This window comes from Anomaloglossus baeobatrachus, chromosome 5 (genome assembly GCF_048569485.1).
Source record: "Anomaloglossus baeobatrachus isolate aAnoBae1 chromosome 5, aAnoBae1.hap1, whole genome shotgun sequence".
In the NCBI taxonomy this organism is placed as follows: Eukaryota; Metazoa; Chordata; class Amphibia; order Anura; family Aromobatidae; genus Anomaloglossus; species Anomaloglossus baeobatrachus.
This window is the reverse complement of record NC_134357.1, coordinates 26,581,535-26,603,943: the sequence shown is the minus strand read 5'-3', so window position 1 is coordinate 26,603,943 and position 22,409 is coordinate 26,581,535. Positions and strand designations below refer to the sequence as shown.

General features: G+C 43.5%; 1 protein-coding gene across 3 annotated transcripts in view; it reads right to left on the bottom strand.

Annotated features, from left to right (window-relative positions):
* The window catches only part of LOC142310722 (C-type lectin domain family 2 member A-like), a 32,210-nt gene extending 10,037 nt beyond the window's left edge, over positions 1 to 22,173 (bottom strand). Inside the window, exons 1-6 of one of the 3 annotated variants that reach the window (XM_075348344.1) lie at positions 22,112 to 22,173; positions 14,244 to 14,318; positions 13,627 to 13,698; positions 9,483 to 9,530; positions 8,466 to 8,614; positions 6,557 to 6,666 (exon numbers count right to left, since the gene is read on the bottom strand). In XM_075348344.1, the coding sequence (XP_075204459.1) occupies positions 6,557 to 6,666; positions 8,466 to 8,614; positions 9,483 to 9,530; positions 13,627 to 13,698; positions 14,244 to 14,318; positions 22,112 to 22,133 (476 nt within the window). In that variant the 5' untranslated portion in view covers positions 22,134 to 22,173. Of the gene's footprint in view, positions 1 to 6,556; positions 6,667 to 8,465; positions 8,615 to 9,482; positions 9,531 to 13,626; positions 13,699 to 14,243; positions 14,319 to 20,720; positions 20,776 to 22,111 lie in introns of those variants that run through there. The other 2 variants (XM_075348345.1, XM_075348346.1) reach the window with 2 other exon arrangements.
* Positions 22,174 to 22,409: the final 236 nt, after the last annotated feature.

The window sequence follows — 22,409 nt, the reverse complement described above, 5'->3', positions numbered from 1 at the left end:
ATTGTAAGGAAGTGGGTCTATTTTAGTATAGCCCTTAGGCAGGGCAGCCAAAAATTGGGAGGCTCCACATTGTCCCTGGATAGAGACGTGCATGATGGCCTGTAAAAAGTGGGTCTATTGTAGTATAGCCCTTAGGCAGGGCAGCCAAAAATTGGGAGGCTCCACATTGTCCCTGGATAGAGACGTGCATGATGGCCTGTAAACCTGAAGTGCCCATTGTAAGGAAGTGGGTCTATTTTAGTATAGCCCTTTGCCAGGGCAGCCAAAAATTGGGAGGCTCCACGTTGTCCCTGGATAGAGACGTGCATGATGGCCTGTAAACCTGAAGTGCCCATTGTAAGGAAGTGGGTCTATTTTAGTATAGCCCTTTGCCAGGGCAGCCAAAAATTGGGAGGCTCCACGTTGTCCCTGGATAGAGACGTGCATGATGGCCTGTAAACCTGAAGTGCCCATTGTAAGGAAGTGGGTCTATTTTAGTATAGCCCTTTGCCAGGGCAGCCAAAAATTGGGAGGCTCCACGTTGTCCCTGGATAGAGACGTGCATGATGGCCTGTAAACCTGAAGTGCCCATTGTAAGGAAGTGAGTCTATTGTAGTATAGCCCTTAGGCAGGGCAGCCAAAAATTGGGAGGCTCCACATTGTCCCTGGATAGAGACGTGCATGATGGCCTGTAAACCTGAAGTGCCCATTGTAAGGAAGTGGGTCTATTTTAGTATAGCCCTTTGCCAGGGCAGCCAAAAATTGGGAGGCTCCACATTGTCCCTGGATAGAGACGTGCATGATGGCCTGTAAACCTGAAGTGCCCATTGTAAGGAAGTGGGTCTATTTTAGTATAGCCCTTTGCCAGGGCAGCCAAAAATTGGGAGGCTCCACGTTGTCCCTGGGTAGAGACGTGCATGAGGGCCTCAAAACATTAAGTGTCCATTGCCAGGAAGTGGGTGTATTATAGTATAGCCCTTAGGCAGGGCAGCCAAAAATTGGGAGGCTCCACGTTGTCCCTGGGTAGAGACGTGCATGAGGGCCTCAAAACATTAAGTGTCCATTGTCAGGAAGTGGGTGTATTATAGTATAGCCCTTAGGCAGGGCAGCCAAAAATTGGGAGGCTCCACGTTGTCCCTGGGTAGAGACGTGCATGAGGGCCTCAAAACATTAAGTGTCCATTGTCAGGAAGTGGGTGTATTATAGTATAGCCCTTAGGCAGGGCAGCCAAAAATTGGGAGGCTCCACGTTGTCCCTGGGTAGAGACGTGCATGAGGGCCTCAAAACATTAAGTGTCCATTGTCAGGAAGTGGGTGTATTATAGTATAGCCCTTAGGCAGGGCAGCCAAAAATTGGGAGGCTCCACGTTGTCCCTGGGTAGAGACGTGCATGAGGGCCTCAAAACATTGTTCCCATTGCAAAGGAGCGGGTCTCCTGTCGTTGTAATGTCCATTCTGCAAAGAATGGGCGAAAAAATTTACCACTGGGGGTATACCTGAAACAAAGGCCTAAGTATTGCAATTTGTAACGGTCATCATCATGGTGGCGCATGAGGAGAAGGAGGAGCAGTCCAGCGATTATCCAAAGTCCAGAAGTGTGTACCCATGGGTGAGTGGAGGTACATGGCAAACTTTAAATTCCGCTCTCATTTGCTGGTGGTGTGGTGAAGTCTGGCCCAATCCAACCCTTGTTCATCTTGATCAGAGTCAGCCTGTCAGCATTTTCAGTTGACAGGCGGGTGCGTTTATCTGTAATGATTCCACCTGCGGCACTAAAAACACGCTCTGACAAAACGCTAGTAGCAGGGCAGGCCAGGACTTCCAAGGCGTAGAGAGCCAATTCATGCCACGTGTCCAGCTTGGATACCCAATAATTGTAAGGCACAGAGGAATGTCGGAGTACAGTTGTTCGATCTGCAAGGTACTCCTTCAGCATCTGGGCAAACTTAGGATTTCTTGTGGCACTACCCCGCACCTCAGGGGCTGTGGTACGTGAGGGGCTGAGAAAACTGTCCCACATCTTAAAGACTGTTCCCCTACCTCTGGCGGATTGGACTTGTGCCTCTCTCGGCTGTACGCCTCGGTTGTCCACTGATTCCTGACCTATGCCGCTAGCGTTTTGTGAGGGGAATGCTTTGCCTACTTCCGTGACTATGGCCTTCCGGAACTGCTGCATTTTGGTTGACCTCTCCTCCACGGGAATAAGAGACAAAAAGTTCTCCTTGTAGCGTGGGTCTAACAGTGTTACCAACCAGTAATGATTGTCGGCCAAGATGTTCTTAACGCGAGGGTCACGAGACAGGCAGCTTACCATAAAGTCAGCCATGTGCGCCAGACTCTTAACAGCCAGGACTTCAGTAGCCTGACCAACAAGATGACTGAACATGCTGTCCTCCTCCTCCTCCTCCTCCTCCTCCTCATTTACCCTGTCCTCTGGCCAGCCACGCTGAACCGAGGATATGACTGGTGTGCATGTCATATCCTCAATTTGGCCGGAGAGTTGCTCCATGTCTTCATCCTCCTCCTCGTCATAGTCCTCCACTGCACGTTGTGATGAGACGAGGCTGGGCTGTGCGTTATCACCCACACCCACTACTGTTTCTTGCTGCAACTCATCGCGCTCCGCCTGCAATGCATCATGTTTGTTTTTCAGCAGAGACCGTTTTAGAAGGCAGAGTAGCGGTATGGTGACGCTAATAATGGCGTCATCACCACTCACCATCTTGGTGGAGTCCTCAAAGTTTTGGAGGATGGTACATAGGTCTGACATCCATCTCCACTCCTCAGGTGTTATGTGTGGAGTTTGACCCATTTCCCGACGGCTTAGGTGATGCAGGTACTCAACAACTGCCCTCTTCTGCTCACATATCCTGACCAACATGTGCAGAGTTGAATTCCAACGCGTGGGGACATCACACACCAGTCTGTGAGCCGGAAGATGCAAACGGCGCTGAAAGCCGGCAAGGCCGGCTGAAGCAGTAGGTGACTTTCGAAAATGTGCAGACAGGCGGCGAACTTTTACCAGCAGATCAGACAGCTCTGGGTATGACTTTAGAAACCGCTGAACCACGAGGTTGAGCACATGGGCCACGCATGGAACATGTGTCAGCTGGCCTCGCCTCAAAGCCGCCACCAGGTTCCGGCCATTGTCACACACGACCTTTCCTGGCTTTAGGTTCAGAGGTGTGAGCCAGTGATCTGCCTGCTGTTTCAGAGCTGTCCACAGCTCTTCTGCATTGTGGGGTTTGTCACCTATGCAGATTAGCTTCAGCACAGCCTGTTGCCGCTTTGCCGAGGCAGTGCTGCAGTGCTTCCAGCTTGTGACTGGTGTGGAGGGTACAGTGGATGAGGATGCGCAGGAGGAGGAGGCTGAAGAGCATGACATTCCGGAGCTGTAGAGTGTGGGTGAAACACTGACTGAGGTAGGGCCTGCAAACCTTGGTGTGGGAAGGACGTGTTCCGTCCCTCGCTCAGACTGGGTCCCAGCTTCCACAATATTAACCCAGTGTGCCGTCAACGAGATGTAGCGGCCTTGCCCACAAGCACTTGTCCACGTGTCTGTGGTTAGGTGGACCTTGGGTGAAACAGCGTTGTTCAGGGCACGTGTGATGTTTTGTGACACGTGGTTATGCAACGCGGGGACGGCACACCGGGAGAAATAGTGGCGGCTGGGGACCGAGTAACGTGGGACAGCTGCCGCCATCAGGTCACGGAATGCTTCTGTCTCCACCAGCCTAAAAGGCAACATTTCCAGCGCAAGCAGTCGCGAAATGTTAGCATTTAGAACTGTGGCATGTGGGGTGTTGGCAGTGTATTTGCGCCTGCGTTCAAAGGTTTGCTGAATGGATAACTGAACGCTGCGCTGGGACAAGGACGTGCTTGATGATGGTGTTCTTTCTGCGTAGGCAACTGCAGGTGCAGGAGTGGAGGAGGCTTGTTCGCAGGCAGCATGGACAGGGGATTGGCTCGCATGCACAACCAGCGAAGACGTAGCAGTGACATCAGCAAGCACTGCTCTTCGACTCTGTTGTACTTCCCACAAAGTCGGGTGCTTGGCTGACATGTGCCTGATCATGCTGGTGGTGGTCAGGCTGCTAGTTTTGGTACCCCTGCTGATGCTGGCACGGCAGGTGTTGCAAATGGCCTTTTTTGAATCATCTGGATCCAACTTAAAAAACTGCCAGACTCGGGAAGACCTAACATTTGTACAGGCACCTTGTGTCGTCGTGTTGTTCCGGGGAACGGTTGCCTGACTTCTGCCTGGGGCCACCACCCTGCTTCTTACTGCCTGTTGTGATGCTACGCCTCCCTCCCCCTGTGCACTGCTGTCCTCGCTCTGCATATCCTCCTGCCAGGTTGGGTCAGTTACTGGATCATCCACCACGTCGTCTTCCTCTTCCGCACCCTGCTCCTCCTCCTGACTTGCTGACAATTGTGTCTCATCATCGTCCACCACTTGTTGAGACACGTTGCCAACTTCGTGAGAACGTGGCTGCTCAAATATTTGGCCATCTGTACAGACGATCTCCTCATGACCCACTTCAATATGAGCTGGCGAGAGGCCAGAATGTGTGAATGGAAACGTGAACAGCTCTTCCGAGTGTCCAAGTGTGGGATCATTAATGTCCGAGGAGGACGTGTACTCAGCCTGGTGGTAGGAAGGAGGATCAGGTTCAGAAATGTGCGGTGCAGTATCACGGCTACTGACACTTGACCGTGTGGAAGACAGAGTGTTTGTGGTGGTGCCAATCTGACTGGAAGCATTATCTGCTATCCAACTAACAACCTGTTGACACTGGTCTTGGTTCAAGAGCGGTGTACTGCTGCGGTCCCCAAGAATTTGGGACAGGACGTGCGAGCGACTAGATGTGGCCCTTTGTTGTGGCGAAATTAGAGCTTGCCCACGACCTCGGCCTCTGCCTGCACCACCATCACGTCCACTTCCTTGTTCCTTGCCAATGCCCTTGCGCATTTTGCAATGCTGTGCTGACGTGTATATTCACTACTTGTGCGTTATATCAAAGTTTGTGGAAATTGCACACAAGTGCACCTGTACGCTGCCACCAACAGGCACACACGTGCGGTTTTAAAAACCAAGCACGGACGCAATAAGAACCTAACAGGTTTTTTTGGGGAGCGACAATTACAGACAAGTCAGACACTATCTGGACTGTTTTACACTGTGTACACCAGCCCCAGATATGATGAAGGCTGGTATACGGTCACCACTACCCTGCCTGCCTGCCTGCCTGTATACTGGTACAATAGTCCTGACAAGGACTCTTTTGGTCACTAGCCTGTATTCAGACCTGGCTATACCCTGCCTGTATATAGCAACAATAGTCCTGAGAAGGACTCTGCTACTGTACTCCGACCTGGCTATACCCTGCCTGCCTGTATACAACTAGAATAGTCCTGAGAAGGACTTTTGGTCACACTGTTTGCAGCCCTGCAACTGAAAAAGCTATAAAGGGCCGCAAACCTTTCCCTGAATCAGCGACACTCTCCCTGCACTGACAGTCTGGATAGCTGTGAGAAGAGCACAGCGCGCCGGCCGATATAAAGGCTCGGTCACGCTGTGCAGGCCGGCCAATCACTGCAATTCCACAACTAACAGGGCTGTGGCATTGCAGTGGTCTGCCAGCCAATCCCTGCATGAGGGCTGGCTCTCAAAAGAGCGCCAACATGCAGAAATGAAGACCACGAGTACAGCACGAGTATCGCGAGATTACTCGGTCCCCGCCGAGCAGCCCGAGTACAGCGATACTCGTGCGAGTACCGAGTAGTTACAAGCATGCTCGCTCATCACTAGTGCTAACTATATTACTTACAAGAAAGGGATAAAATATGAAAAAAAATACAAAATAAAGCATGACGTTTTTACCATTAAAAATGCTTTTCTATAATATAAGCAAAAAAGTGCACGTTTGTTATAATAAACATGCAAAAAATTTTCAAAAACAGTGATCCAAAGGTGTGTAGAAAAAAAATCATACCATTAAAAAATGTCACTTGCTCCTGCAAATAATGCGGCCATCCCAAAATATTTTTTTTCTATGTACACCCATATCTCTAGCTGAGTTTGAGGCCCCTGCTTATGGTCAGTGAGCATTTCACTGATGTGTCACTGATATTATATGGTCACAGTATGGTGGTAATATCAGGCTTAGTACAGTACTGTTTATTAATGACATGTATTGCGGTATTATTATAGTGTATGCTATTAATAGTTTGATATTGTCTGGTTGTACTATATCTTTTATATTGCAGTATTTATAGTAACATTGCTATTGCGACAGTCGTGATGGTATAGTGACATTATACTGTCAGTATGTGGTGCTATTATGTGAACATAGTATGGCGGCATTATTTAATCTTGTATAACACTATTATTGGTAATATCAGTCTTGCAGTAGATTTTCATTTTCTCCAAAGTCAGCCAGGGCCATATTTCTAAAAGATACCCTCACCAAGGAAAGTCAGTGTAGGCCGGGCTGCGTGGTCTTGTGTGCTTTCCAATGCTATGAGTATGTCAGTCACAGCCCGGCCCTGTCATTATCTGCCATATGTTGACTCACAAGCTTTCATTATATAATGTCCCATTAGCCCAGGTCCAGCCCGTATTATCATCTGTGCGTCTAATACCGATCCAATGACTGTCTGTACCCATAAACCGGAGCAGAAAATCCTGCAATAATAAAATCATCAGAGTTATATAGAATACAGTAAAACTGATTCTCTCAAATAAGAGAAAATATGTCAGTGTGACCCTGGCCTTAGGTTGATGGGGGGAAATAAGCCAAACATGTTGTGGCTGCTGGGCTCTCAGGAATTGGCCAATTTGTGCTCTAACCACCTTCATTTTATAAATATATTCTATACAGCAGTAATGGAAATTATATATCATTTACTCATATATAATCTTGGGTCTATTATTATTAGACAGTTATAGAATACTGTATTATTATTATTATTATTATTATTATTATTATTATTCAGTTATCATATAGAATCATGTGTAGATATATTAATATTATTATCATATAGAAGTATGTGTGGATATATTATTATTATTATTATATAGAATCATGTGTGGATATAGTATTTATAATTATGTGTGAATATATTATTATTATTATCATTATATAGAGTCATGTGTGGATATATTATTATTTATAATTATGTGTGGATATATTATTATTATTATTATTATTATTATTATTATTATTATTATTATTATTATTATTATTATATAGAATCATGTGTGGATTTATTATTATTATTATTATTATTATTATTATTATTATTATATAGAGTCATGTGTGGATATATTATTATTTATAATTATGTGTGGATATATTATTATTATTAATATATCCACACATAATTATACATATTAATATATCCACACATGACTCAATATAATAATAATAATAATAATAATAATAATAATAATAATATATAGAATCATGTGTGGATATATTTATAATTATGTGTGGATATATTATTATTATTATTATTATTATTATTATTATTATTATTATATAGACTCATGTGTGGATATATTATTTATAATTATGTATGGATATGTTATTATTATTTAGTTATAGAATCATGTGTGGATATATTATTATTATTATTATTATTTAAAATTATGTGTGGATATTAATAATAATAATAATAATAATAATAATAATATCCACACAATTATAAATAATAATAATAATAATATATCCACATGTGATTCTATTTGATAACTAAATAATATTAACATATCCACACATAATTATAAATAATATATCCACATATGACTCTTTATAATAATAATAAATAATAATAATAATATATCCACACATGATTCTATATAATAATAATAATAATAATAATGATAATAATATATCCACACATGACTATAATAATATATTCACACATAATTATAAATAATATATCCACACATGATTCTAAATAATAATAATAATAATAATAATAATAATAATAATAAAAAATAGAATAATGTGTGGATATATTATTATTATTATTATTATTATTATTATTATTATTATATAGAGTCATGTGTGGATATATTATTTATAATTATGTGTGGATATGTTATTATTTAGTTATCATAGAATCACGTGTGGATATATTATTATTTATAATTATGTGTGGATAATAATAATAATAATAATAATAATATATCCACACGTGATTCTATATGATAACTAAATAATAATAACATATCCACACATAATTATAAATAATATATCCACACATGACTCTATATAATAATAATAATAATAATAATAATATATTCACACATAATTATAAATAATATATCCACACATGATTCTAAATAATAATAATAATAATAATAATAATATCAGTAGTATAGTATTATACTAATATATAATATAATATATTAATTATTATTATATATCATCTTGTGTGGATACTAGTCATTTCTTCTATATATTATCAGTTTCTCACCAGTTCCTCTTTATTATCTATAATCGCCAGTGTCGCTCCATGTGAGTTACAGAATTTCTCGCTGTTGTTCCAGGTGTCACTTTCTGTAGAGAAGTAATAACACTTTCCCCGGTGCCACATCCAATCATCTTCACATGGAGCAGATTTATCTGTACAATGAACAGAATTTTACAATTCATAAAGTGATATTTGGAATAAAAGGTTTTGAGCTTGATATGATCCATGATACAATTAATAATTCTGTGTTTCGCACTGAAGACCTCTGGGGTCTCTGGAGATCACACAATTGATTCTTTGACTCTTTCGATTTCTGCAGAGCCCTCAGTAGCTTTTCTGTGCAGGTAATGGTTGTCAGGGGGAACTTATGGAATATTTGTATCTAGTTACTGAGTGGTTTTATAATTATTATTAACTGATCTTCCTGTTTTTGGATTATTTTTTTTCAGAAATACTCTGACCATGTAAGTGCTGAGTGAGTGAAATGTATGATGATTTACTTTTTTCACAAGATTTCTGTAAAGAGAAAGTCCTGCTTGGATTTACGTAGGAGCATAAGTGGTGTGATATAGAATATAAAATCCTGATCATGTTGTAACCACTCAGACAGTGTCAATGTACAACCACCATTCTACATGGAGGCTCCCAGGAGGACGTTACACTCAGAAGGAAAACTCTGCCTTGTTCAATGTGAAATGACATGAAACTAAATTCAAATATATAAAATATTCCTGTTAAATTATACATGATACCCAGATATTACACCATGCGGACCATGTCGCCCCCAGGACTTGTGTCTGTAGATGAGGATACAGTGACCAGAGGAGCTATTATCATTGTATTATATGGTGGCTATGGGAGTTTGAGATATTTCCACCTCTGATATCTTTATAGAGTTGAATTACGTCCTGTGTTTCTGGTTACAGTATAACCTCTAAGTACTCGGGGGAGCTGCAGTATAGCACAGACACGGCCGACGTAAGGAAAAAGAATGGGGAAATCATCGATATATCTACTCACCTATGTTGTGCTCATATTCCTCATTATTCAGGTCACATGAGCTGGGACCTAAACAACAAAGTATTGAATCTTTGGTAATATATCAAGCATCTTACTTTTTATTATATGGAACTATTTAATGTATAAGAGGATATAATCAACTCACCAATAGTGATGGGCGGACTTGCAGATACCCAGAATTGGCGTGTCTAACCAGGTTTAAAAAAACAAAAAAAAAAGAAAACAAAAACCCCGGTACCGATCCAAAATTGATCCCAGATATCTGGGCAGACTCCAGTCCCCATACACTGTAAGTCTATGGGGACCAGAATCTAGAGTGTTAAATGGGTGATAGAAAGGATAGGAGGATTGGAGGAAGCACGTTATACTTACCAGTCTTCAGCATGGCTCTAACCCTACTTCTAGGGCCGATCATTATCACTCATACATATTAACTGCTTCCACCACCCACCGGCAGTTCTGGCGTCTGTGACTGGCTGCAGTCAGATACGCCCCCCAGCCTGTGTGACAGTATGCCTCACTGCCTGCAATAACAGACACTTTCTGCAGCTGTATCGTGGTGTAAAAATAAATTTAAAAAGTTGGCATAAGGTCCCCCTCATATTATGATACCTAGCACAGATAAAGCATACAGCTACAGGCTGCAGCCCCCGGCCGTGTGCTTATCTTGATTGTGTATCAAAACAAGAGGAACCGCATGCGGCTTTTTTTTTTTTTAAAAAAATGTATTTAAATAAATAATTTAAAAAAACAGCATGTGGCCCCCCCAACTATGATACTCAGCCATGCTAGATCCCAACAACTGGTAATCTCAAGCTGGGAAGACCCATGATTATAGGTCCCCAGCCTAAAATTAGCAGCCTGCAGTCGCACATGATTGTCGCATCCATTAGATGTGACAATTCCAGAACTTTACCCAGCTCTTCCCAATTGCCCTGGTGTGGTGGCAATCAGGGTATTAAGGGGTAAATGGCAGCCCACAGCCTCCACTAAGCCTTAGATTAATAATCGAAGGTGTCTATGAGACCCCCGGATTACTAATTTGTGAGTGAAAAGAAATAAACACAAATACCGAAAAAATCCTATATTTGAAAGAAAATACAAAAACCCCTCGTTCACCAACGTATTAACCCCCCCAAAACACCCAGGTCCAATGTAATCCAAACAAGGTCCCATGACAATTCCAGCTCTGCTACATCTGAAGTGACAGCAAGTGACCTGTGACCGCAAATAGCTTGAGTGATGTCCCCACTGATCGCACAGCTCACTTAGTCTCTCTCTGCCTGAACATCACCTCTATGGCTGCTTGGTGTGAATTCAGATGTAGCAGAGCTAGGATTATCATGGGACCTCGTGTGGATTATATTGGACCTGCAGGGTTGTTTTGGGGTTAATAAATTGGTGAAAGAGTGTGCTTTTTTGTCTTTTATTTCAAATAAAGAATTTTTGGGTGTTTGTGTTTATTTAATTTCAATTACATATTAATAATGGTGGGGGTCTCACAGATGCCTCCCAATACTAATCTAGAGCTTAGTAGCAGCTGTGAGCTGACATTAACCCCTTATTACCCCCTACTGCCAATGCACCAAGGCAATCAGAAAGAGCTAGATAAAGCACCGGGAATGTTGCATCTAATGGATAATTCCGAGTGGCTGCAGGCTGCTATTTTTAGGCTGGGGGTGGCCCAATAATCATGAGTCTCCCCAACCTGAGAATACAAGTCCCAGCTGTTTGGTTTTATCATGGCTGGGTATCAAAAAGGAGGGGGGGGGGGACCAACGCTGTTTATTTTAATTATTTATTTAAATAATAAAAAAAGCAAAGAAAAAAAAAACACCTTTCTCCTATTTTGCTACACAGCCAAGATAAGCGCACGGCTGGGGTCTACAGCCTGTAGCCCTATGTTTTATCTGTGCTTGGCATCATAATATGGGGGGACCCTACACCAAATGTTTTATTTATTTATTTTTATACCATTATAGTGACCCGCAGACAGCGTCTATGACTGTTTTGCAGTCAGACGCTGTCACACAGGCTGGTTGTGCGCATCTGACTGCAACCAATCAAAGATGCTAGGACAGCTGGTGGGCAGGGAAAACAGTGCATATGGATAAGCAATAATGAATGGCCTTAGGATTAAGAATGAGAGGCCACGGGAGCAGTTACCGTTGCGCCAGAGACTCTGTAAGTATGAAGCGCTTGCTCCTATCCCCCTAGCCCTTCTACCTTGATTTCTAATTGCCAGATTCTGAGCCCCATAGACTTATACGGAGACCAGCCTCTGGCCAGATAACCGGGACCAATGTCGGGCCGTAACCAGGATTTTTTTAACCCAGTTAGACACGCCGGTCCCGGTTATCTGCGCGTCCACCCATCACTGCTCCTCAACACTGAAATAACAACACCAAGAAGGAAACATCCTGGAGTTATGGAAATCACAGCATAGATAACCAGGTTACTGATCTGCAAATGATGAATAAATGGAAACATAATTTTCAAACCAGATCAATTTATTCAGTCTGGAGAATGAGCCTCATGCAGAAATCTCAACATTTCCCACCTTGGCTGCTGTCACTGAGGTTTTTAATGATTGTCTGAGGAAGGCTCTGCTACGCTGAATGCACTTGGGCAAATAATAAAGATCTTCTGCTGGCAGCTCCTGTGTTATCACCAACCAATGACATCCAGATCTGCTCTATGAGAGACAAGTCTGGAGACGCTGCACCTATGGGAGACAAGTCTAGAGATGCTGCAGCCATGGGAGACAAGTCTAGAGATGCTGCAGCCATGGGAGACAAGTCTAGAGATGCTGCAGCCATGAGAGACAAGTCCAGAGATGCTGCAGCCATGGGAGACAAGTCTAGAGATGCTGCAGCCATGAGAGACAAGTCCAGAGATGCTGCAGCCATGGGAGACAAGTCTAGAGATGCTGCAGCCATGGGAGACAAGTCTAGAGATGCTGCAGCCATGGGAGACAAGTCTAGAGATGCTGCAGCCATGGGAGACAAGTCTAGAGATGCTGCAGCCATGGGAGACAAGTCTAGAGATGCTGCAGCCAGGGGAGACAAGTCTAGAGATGCTGCAGCCAGGGGAGACAAGTCTAGAGATGCTGCAGCCAGGAGAGACAAGTCTAGAGATTCTGCAGCCAGGAGAGACAAGTCTAGAGATGCTGCAGCCAGGGGAGACAAGTCTAGAGGTGCTGCAGCCATGGTAGACAAGTCCCGTGATGATGCAGCCAGGGCAGACAAGTCTAAAGATGCTGCAGCCAGGGGAGACAAGTCTAGAGGTGCTGCAGCCATGGGAGACAAGTCCGGAGATACTGCAGCCAGGGGAGACAAGTCTAGAGATGCTCCAGCCAGGAGAGACCAGTCCGGAGATGCTGCAGCTATGGGAGACAAGTCCAGAGTTGTTGCAGCCATGGAAGACAAGTCCAGAGATGCTGCAGCCATGGGGGACTAGTTCGGAGACCATGCAGCCATGGAAGACAAATTCGGAGTCGCTGCAGTCATGGGGGACAAATTTGGAGATGCTGCAGCCATGGAAGACTAGTCCAGAGATGATGCAGCCATGGGAGACAAGTCCAGAGACGCTACAACCAGGGGTGCAGGTTTAGACAATGCAGGCAGCTAAAAGTAGTACAAGAAACATAGGGCCTGGCATGGCTGAGTTGAAAAATTGCTCCTGGAACACTTTGGAAATATGGCTGCACTGCTGGTTCCACCACCAACTCAATGTAAAACTCCTTCTGAAATGATGTGTTTCCCCATTTAAAATAAAAATAAGACAATCTCACCTCCTGAATCTGTGGCGTTCCAGACGTGGCAGCTCTGGGTCTCCCGGTGGCGCTTGCATGACATAATTATAACGTGAGCACTGTAGGCAATTAGTGGCCACTACTGAGCTACAGCTCTGACACTTCCCTCTTCACATAATGTGACACAAGAGCTGAGAGACCCAGCGCCCATCGCACATCGCTGAGGCTGCACCGGTGAGGGAGGGGAGTATGTGGTATTTTTATTTTAAATGGGGGAACACAGCATTTCAGAAAGGGCCGTCGAGGCAGAAGACAACCGCCATAAAAGCCAAAGCGAAGATCGAAAAAGGTAATTATTTCAGCTACAGGATATTAAATATTGATACTTACGAGTTCTGACAATGATGAGAGCCGATGTCAATCCAATTATCACCAATATGAGACCAACAATCAGGAGACGCTCTGCAGAGAAGACAATATAGAGACTGATTGTTACTTGTGGAGAAGAGAAGACAATGACACAATGTAACATCCCAATACAACAACAGCATCTCCAGAGGACGCTGAGGAAAAGATTATGGGCCAACGTTGTGTAGACGATTTCTCTGCCCTTTCTCCTTCTATGACTATTTTATTCCTCTCTGCATCCTCTATGACATTGTGTGTTCAGCTCAACAACAAAAATTTGGTGAAAGTTCATCTTTAAGGGAAATTCTCTATAATAAATAGTTAAAACGGCAAATTGCTTGTAAAAAGAAACACTCCAATTAATTTCTAATTGAAAATCTGTCTGTTCAAGTAAAGAAGGATTTGTAATTTTATAGTGTGCAGCTCCTGCCTAGATTACCAGCCACCCCTGCAGTCTATCAGCAGTGGCGGGTCTTCTAGGAAAGAGGAACAGCACTTACAAGCCCTTTGCTATAGAGCTCGTAAGTGCTGCACTGAAACTGATCAATTGGTACTCTTCTCATTCTGCCTTTGATTGTAAATTTAGAAAGTAAACTCACCACAGCGACAATAGCGCTGGTCCACGCTGTCAATCTTCAGGAGCGTATCGCCCGGAGGCAGGGAGTGGTACACACCTAAAGATACATTTGGAGAATACCACTTTAAATATATTTACTCATTTGGAATTAAAAAACAAAACAAAACCCTTTTCTATTTACTGGTTTCTAATTACGAGCGTGCATGCAATGTTATTTGTCTCATCAAGTGTAATAGGTTCTTACAGTAAGTAAACAATAAAGGACAATATTACTCATTGAAGAAAATGTTAATTGTTCCTTTATTTACATAATAGCGGTGCAGCACTGTGGTTACACTGGACACTACTTATATTACATGTTCCCCAGGAGCTCCGTTGTTAGCACTGTATGGTTGCGTCGTTGTTAGCACTGTACTGTGGCTCAGTGGGTAGCACTGTACGGTTGCTCTGTTGTTAGCACTGTATGGTTGCTCTGTTAGCACTGTACTGTGGCTCAGTGGTTAGCACTGTACTGTGGCTAAGTGGTTAGCACTGTACAGTGGCTCAGTGGTTAGCACTGTACAGTGGCTCAGTGGTTAGCACTGTACAGTGGCTCAGTGGTTAGCACTGTATGGTGGCTCAGTGGTTAGCACTGTACGGTGGCTCAGTGGTTAGCACTGTATGGTGGCTCAGTGGTTAGCACTGTATGGTGGCTCAGTGGTTAGCACTGTACAGTGGCTCAGTGGTTAGCACTGTACAGTGGCTCAGTGGTTAGCACTGTATGGTGGCTCAGTGGTTAGCACTGTACGGTGGCTCAGTTGTTAGCAGTGTACTGTGGCTCGGTGGTTAGCACTGTACTTTGGCTCAGTGGTTAGCACTGTACAGTGGCTCAGTGGTTAGCACTGTATGGTGGTTCAGTGGTAAGCACTGTACGGTGGCTCAGTTAGCACTGTACGGTTGCTCCGTTGTTAGTACTGTACTGTGGCTCAGTGGTTAGCACTGTACTGTGGCTCAGTTGTTAGCACTGTATGGGGGCTCAGTGGTTAGTACTGTATGGTGGCTCAGTGGTTAGCACTGTACGGGGGCTCAGTGGTTAGTACTGTACGGTGGCTCAGTGGTTAGCACTGTACAGTGGCTCAGTGGTTAGCACTGTATGGTGGCTCAGTGGTTAGCACTGTACGGTGGCTCAGTGGTTAGCACTGTACGGTGGCTCAGTGGTTAGCACTGTACGGTGGTTCAATGGTTAGCACTGTAGTCTTCCAGCTTCTGTCCTGGGTTCAAATACCACCAAGGACAACATTTAAACTTTGCAGCATGCACAAACTTCTCATATACAAATAGAAGGAGGGTCACTTTTGGCTCTGTTCTTGTGCTTTGGAATGAACACCCCAACTTTGGCCTCCAATTTAATGATGCACCTCTAATGACAGGTCCAAGACTACTGTTAGTCACTGGCAGTGGGTGGGAAGAAGCCACCGGGGACCTGCCTGTCCTACAAGTCTACTGTGCAGCTTGGTACCTGGAAGCTTTTAAAGGGAACCTGTCAGGTGCAATATACACCTAGAACCACGAGCAGTTCTGTGCGGATATTCCTAATCCCGGCCTAACCGTCCCTGAATACAGTAGCATAGATAAAGAGATCTTTAGAAAAAGTATTTCTAAGGATCCTTTATAATAATGTGTCGCCCCCGCGTCAGCAGCCTGCCGCTGCTGCTCGGATCCAGATCCGCGGTGGCTCGAGGGGTCTCTGGACCCGGGGGTCAGAGTCGTGCGGCCATCCAAAATAAAGGGGGTATTTACAGGGGATGGTGTGGAAAGTTCGTGACGCCACCCGTGGTGCGTGGTAAGATGGAGTACCACAGCTGCAATTGGGAGTACCCAGTGGTGATGGTGTGGGCAGCCAGGTGTTTAACCCCTCCACAGGTAGGGGGAATGCCCCGGGACTCGGTGATGGTGTCGGGGAGGTGCCGTTGGGATGGTCAGGGACCACTTTAGCACTCACTCAGTCCAATAACGCTGACACCGACAACTGTGGTAAACCAAAGTTCTTGATATCACTGCAGCGTGGAGGGAGCACGCTGGGATCCCGTGCCCGTTGGTGTTGCTTGTTAGCCTGTGGCCTTTTCCGTGGCACCTTCCTTCTACTTGGTCCCTTTAGCATAGAACTAATCGGGTCCTGCTCACCAGTGTGGCTAACGAAGTGAGCTTGCTCTCAGGGTTCACGCTTGGGATTTTCTGGACTATGTAGTTGGAAAGTCCTATCCCCCTCGTTGCGCTAGTACCTCGATTTTGGAGCTGGTGGAGAACGGATCTTAAAGGCTCTGTCCTCATCGGGTAAATTACCAGGACGCCTGAAGCTACTTCGTGGCCTAGGGTCCACGTACCCCGTCATGCCCTGGCCCCTGCCCGGTGATGGCACAAGGCGGCCGGCTGTCCTCCTCGACAGTCTGTGCCCATTGTCACGATCCCCTGCGACCGGGGGTCCAGCTCCTACCAGGCCCAGACCAACGTCTGCCACCTAGTAGTAACAAGGAGCCCAGCTCCTGACCTCTCCACTTGAGAGTCACTTCACAACTCACTGACTGTCTCCTGACACTCCTGACCGCCCCTTAACCAACCCCCCAAGTGGGCGACCCTATTCCCTTCAGGTCAGCCACTGGTGTGTCTGGTGGGTGGGGTGCAGAGAGTTTCTAGGATTTTGATTAGCTTGTTCTTAGCAACACCAAAGGTCAGAGATCCATAACCAAGGAGGAGTTGGATATCATACAGAAGGGCAGATTGCACAATACCCTGTGAAGACCTGATAGGCCAAGGCATCACAATATGCTAATGAGTACAGTGACTAGTCGCTAGGGGGTTAGCTCCTGCGCTCATTTCGCCCTCTTAGCATGTTAGCACGCCCACAGGGCAATACTAAAATGCTATTCAAAGCCCATTGCCCATCAGCGGTGACGCACATACCTGTGTCTGTCGTCAGACACTGGGCATTGCACATGATCGGAAGTCCCGGCACTTCTGGTCATGAGCACTACACCAGTTTGAAGCCGGGATGCGTACACCTGGCTTCATAGTGCGCATGACCGAAAATCCGAGAACTTATGACCATGCGCACTGAGACAAAATCCAGCGTCGGCCACGGTGGCAGCAGAGAGGTGAAAGTGACTATCCTCTGACGCTGCGCATTCATTAGCATGTTAGTACGCCCACAGGGGTATGCTTACATTCTAAGGAGGCCGACTAGCCAAGGGAAATAATGCCCTTGTGACTAGTCCCTGCGCTCATTAGCATATCATAAAGGGTTTTTAGAAATACTTTATCTATGCTACTATAGGCAGGGTCAGTGAGGCAGGGATTTGCAATATGCAAACAGAACTGGTCATGGTTCTGGCTGCAAATTGAACCTGACAGGTTCCCTTTAAAGAGTGTTTTTCTCTGAAACACCAAAGCATTCCAGAGACAGATATACCGTCAACATATACAGATATGCTAATTAGTGATGGGCAGTCCGGCTCTTTTTGGTGATCCGGTTCCCATGGCTCCGCTCAACAAAAAGAGCCAGATCTTTCAGATCGTTCTCGGCTCCTTATTAAATGTGTTCACCCCAGGTGAACACATATTTAAGATTATAGTAACGCCGCAAAAACCACGCCCACCCGTGGCTAAGCCCCGCCCACTTACAAGTGACCAATTAAATTGTTCAGTAGGTGGAGTTTAGCTGCAGGTGGGCGGGGTTTCAGCGGTGAAAAGAGCCGTTTAGTGATTTTAGTGGCTCACACTGGTGATCCGGCTCCTGTCGGTCACTGCAGGGAGCCGGATCTTTGTGTCGGATCGTTCGCGACCGTCACATCACTAATGCTAATGACCCTCTGCTGCAGGTGTCAGCCGAGGGTCATGCGACTGTGATACGATCTTGAGATTACATCACATCGCATCACAGGAGCGGAGAAGATGGAGGGAGCACTTTCTCCCTTCTCCTCCGCTCTGTCTCTGTGTGCACCGCACTGCAGTCACATAACACGTGAGTGCAGTGCGATTTTATGTGAGCGAGGACTCGGTGTAAAACGCAGCATGCGAGAGCCCGATTCCTGTGGAGAAAGAACAGGACAGAGGAAGCTGTCTCATTGATTAACACTGGTGCGAGTGCAATCCGATTTTTTTTATTGGATCGCACTCGCACCAGGAAATTGTTAGTGGAAAAGAGCCCGCAAACTGACTTTTAAAGGTGGCTACGTCCATTGGGTGGCGCTACAAAGCAACTTTCTTCCTCTTGCAAGAGTCTATTTGCACACAGCACAGAAAATATGGGTGAGATCAGAGGGAAGTGACTCTTTTTAGCCTGTTTCTAGTTCTGGGGATTGGCGCGCAGTGAAGTTCTCCTGCGTTCGTCTCCAGATCGCTGGATTTACACGCAGAAGAAAACAGGAATTTCTCCGACCGAAAATCAGCTGAATTCTTTTTGACTGGAGTTTTTTTACAGCTCAGGATTTTCTGGACGCTTCACCTGGGGATAGAAGTGGACACTTCTGAGACATTTCTGCTACATGTGAATATACTTTAATGGGAGACTTTTAATTGGAATTCACTGCAGAAAAGGATGGAATGTGGCAACTGTTATAGAAAAAGCCACAATACATGATACAACAGCGGAGGGGGGTCCTCATGCAATGGGGGATTTCTAGCCTGGGAGCTGTAAGGTAATTTCTGCGTCTTCGTCTTTTTGCTGATAGATACGAATCAAGAGAGAAATAACTGAAGGTAGATAATGTATCACTAACAGTGATCCCCTCCCCGACATTATCCCTTAACCCCTTTTTTGTATTTTGCTGTGTTTTCTGTTTTGTGCTTTTTTTACTTTTTTAATAAAACCAATTTGGAGTTTTTGTAAATAATTATTTGCCTTGTTATATTATTTTATGTCACTCATTGTGCTCTGTTAGAGCCCCTGTAGAAGACTTTGCACCTTATTATGTGTATATGAATAGAATAAAAAATTGTTTAAAAGAACTGAAGTCCTCAGTGGTTGATACTTTTTAATGGCTAACTCTACTGGCTAACACGGTGCAAAGATATATTTTACCTGTATGAATAGGATAGAAAGAAGTTGCACCAGGGCGATACCTTATGTGTATATAAATAGGACAGAAAGCAAGAAAAGTGACCGATATATCATTTAGTTCAATCATAGTGCTGCCATATTGAAGTACCCCCTAAAAAATACAAATACAAGGCAAAAGTACCAAATATAACATTTATGGAGTTTGATTCCTTCAGCCCATAAAATAGAAAACAAAAAAGTGAGTACACGTCAGCAGTAAATACAGGGCGGACCAGCAGGGGGCAGTAAGGGGTGCTAAGCAGATGTATTATATTTTCTCCCATTTTTATTCTATTTTACATGTTCCCACCTGTTTTGTTTTTTGTTTGTTTTTTCCCACTTTATGGATGGAGTTCAGCAATTCTACATATTTTCTTCCGATTCATCAATCACGACTTTTTTAAAAAGTTGGAAATTTGGCACAACTCTCCTCTAGTCTGTCCACCTTCTCGGTGTGTTTTTGAGTACATCAGGGTTTGGGGTTTTTTTGAAAGATGTTTGCAATATTTTATGAAAAGGTCAACAGAATTTATTTATTTTTTTTACTTTGTGCAAAATTCATGAAACACATGGGCTTTTTTAACCTTTTCCTATTCAATAAAATTTCCTGTTCTGCCCATTGAAATCCTATTATCATTGGGGAAAAAACGTCAAAACAGAATTTTGCACTATGAATGAATTTTATAAAATAAATCAACAGGAAATCTATTTATTCACATGTGAATGACAAACAACGCAGTGGCCCAACAAAGGACAAAGGAGCGTAATGGAATTTTTGGACTGTCCCCCCCCTGAGGGGGGAGGACTCAGGATATGAAAAGGTTAAATAATAAAAACCAACAACGAATAGACAAAATAGAAAATTATTTAAAAAAGAATGCAAATGATGAATTGTGTCAGATATAGTGTGTTCAATGTATCAGTCCCGGTCTGGAGATTTCAGCTCAGATCCCTGATATGACGTCTCCCTCCCTTCTCCCTCTCCACTTTGAAGTCTCCAGAGGACGGCAGAGGATAGAGGAGATATCGAGCTCAGAAAGAAATCATCTATATATCAGATCGTCCAAATAAGAGAATATTCAAGGTATATAATATAATAGTAGTAACAGGACTGATAATATTTAATAAAAACATCAATAATGATAACCAATAATAGGAGTGTTGGCAGGAAAATGCTATGGTAAAACGCTGCAAAAACACTGAAAGTATTGATGCTGTTGATTAGTAATAAAAACCACTGAAGGTAAAAATAAGCAGCGTGGGCAGGAGATTTCAGAAATATTCATTTCGCTGGTACTGTAAAATATAAGTTTTTCCATTGTAAAATATGTAGAGAAAAACAAAACAAAAATGCAATGTATGAAGAAGCTCTAATAATGATACTACTCCTATAAAAAAATAATATAAATATCCTGCCATCCTCACCAGTTTTGTCTTTGGTCATGCTCTTATGTTTTTAAGCTGTGGCTTCTTCTCCCTCCACAATATTATAATGTAAGCTTTAGTTTTGCAACTCAAGTCCTAACCTGTGATGTGTGACACAAAGTGCAGTGCAAGAAGACGCCCTTTAACTCCTTATTTGCAGATAATGAAACTGATCTTTTTATTACTTTCCCTGGAGAATGAAGAATCATCATCGCCTCTGCACTTGTTTTTTATCTTCTTTTGTCTGTTTTGCTGTCTTTTTGCTTTACCCTATTTATTATTTTATTTTTAATTCTACTTTCTCCTATTTTTGTATTTTTATTTTGTTTTTGCCTTTTTTTTTCCCGCTTTGTGGATGGAGTTTAGAGATTCTAGATGTTTTCATCCGACTCATAAATCATAACTTTTTAAAAAGTTGGAAAATTTGGTGCCGCTCTTCTCTAGTCCCTCCACCTTCCTGGTGTTTTTTTGAGTACATCAAGGTTTTGGGGGAGGGGTTTGCAAAATTTTATGAAAGGGGAAACAGATTTTTTTTTTTTTACTTTGTGCACAATTCATGAAATACATGGGCCATGTAAGGGCTCATGCACATGTAACTGCTGAATATTCTGAAGCGATTTGACAGCACATGTGCGCTTCTAATCGCTGCAGAAACACTGTGTAATGGATACAGTTTATTTGTACAAAAAAAGCCGATTTCAGGCGCTATGGCTGCTGCCCCCACCATAGACAGAGTGCGAGCTGCATCCGCAGCGCACGGAATATTTGACATGCTCATTTTATGAACGCACGGATTTGGATCAAAATTTCAGCACCCAAATCGCTGCGTTCAAAAAAGCAACGTGCGCACGTCTCATGTACAATCTACATAGGGGACGTCGGACGCATACAATTACGCAACGTGCGCACAAGCCCTTACAGAGTAAAAACAACAAATACCAAAAGACAATATAGAAAATTATTTTTTAAAAAAAAAATGAGTGATGAATGGGGACATTATTACAGGGTAACCGTCTATCTAACATAATAGTAGTAATAGGACAGATAATGTTTAATAAAACAACAATAATAATAAATGCTATATGTTGGCAGGAAATTGCTATTGTAAATACATGCTTGTTTGTTGTATTCTTGTGTGCATTTTTTTTTTTCATTTGAGTGGGTGAAAAACACTGAAAGTATTGATGCTGCAGATTAGTGAAAAAGACACTTTGAAGGTAAAATAAGCAGTGTGGGCAGATTTCAGAAATATCATTCACTTTGCTGGTGCTGTAAAATATACGTTTTTCAATTGTAAAATGTGCAGAGTAAAACACGACAAAAATGCAATGTATGAAGAAGAAGAAGAAACTCTAATAGTAATAAGAATAATATAAATATCCCATACTCACCAGTTTTCTCTTTGGTCATCATGCTCTTATGTTTTGCAGCTGTGTCTTCTTCTCACTCTCCCAAGGGTATACTGTAACTTGTACTTTTGCGGCAGAAATTCTCCCATGTGATGTATTGCCTGAGAGGGTGCGGACAAACAGTGTACAGACAGGTGCTGAGTCATGTACAAAGATGTACAAATAATAACTGAGTTTCTTCCAGATCATGAGACAGATCTTTCAGTTACTTGACCCTGGAATTGTAGATTCCGGCCAAAATTAAGCACACACACCCCTTTTCCAATTCCCCCTTATCCGC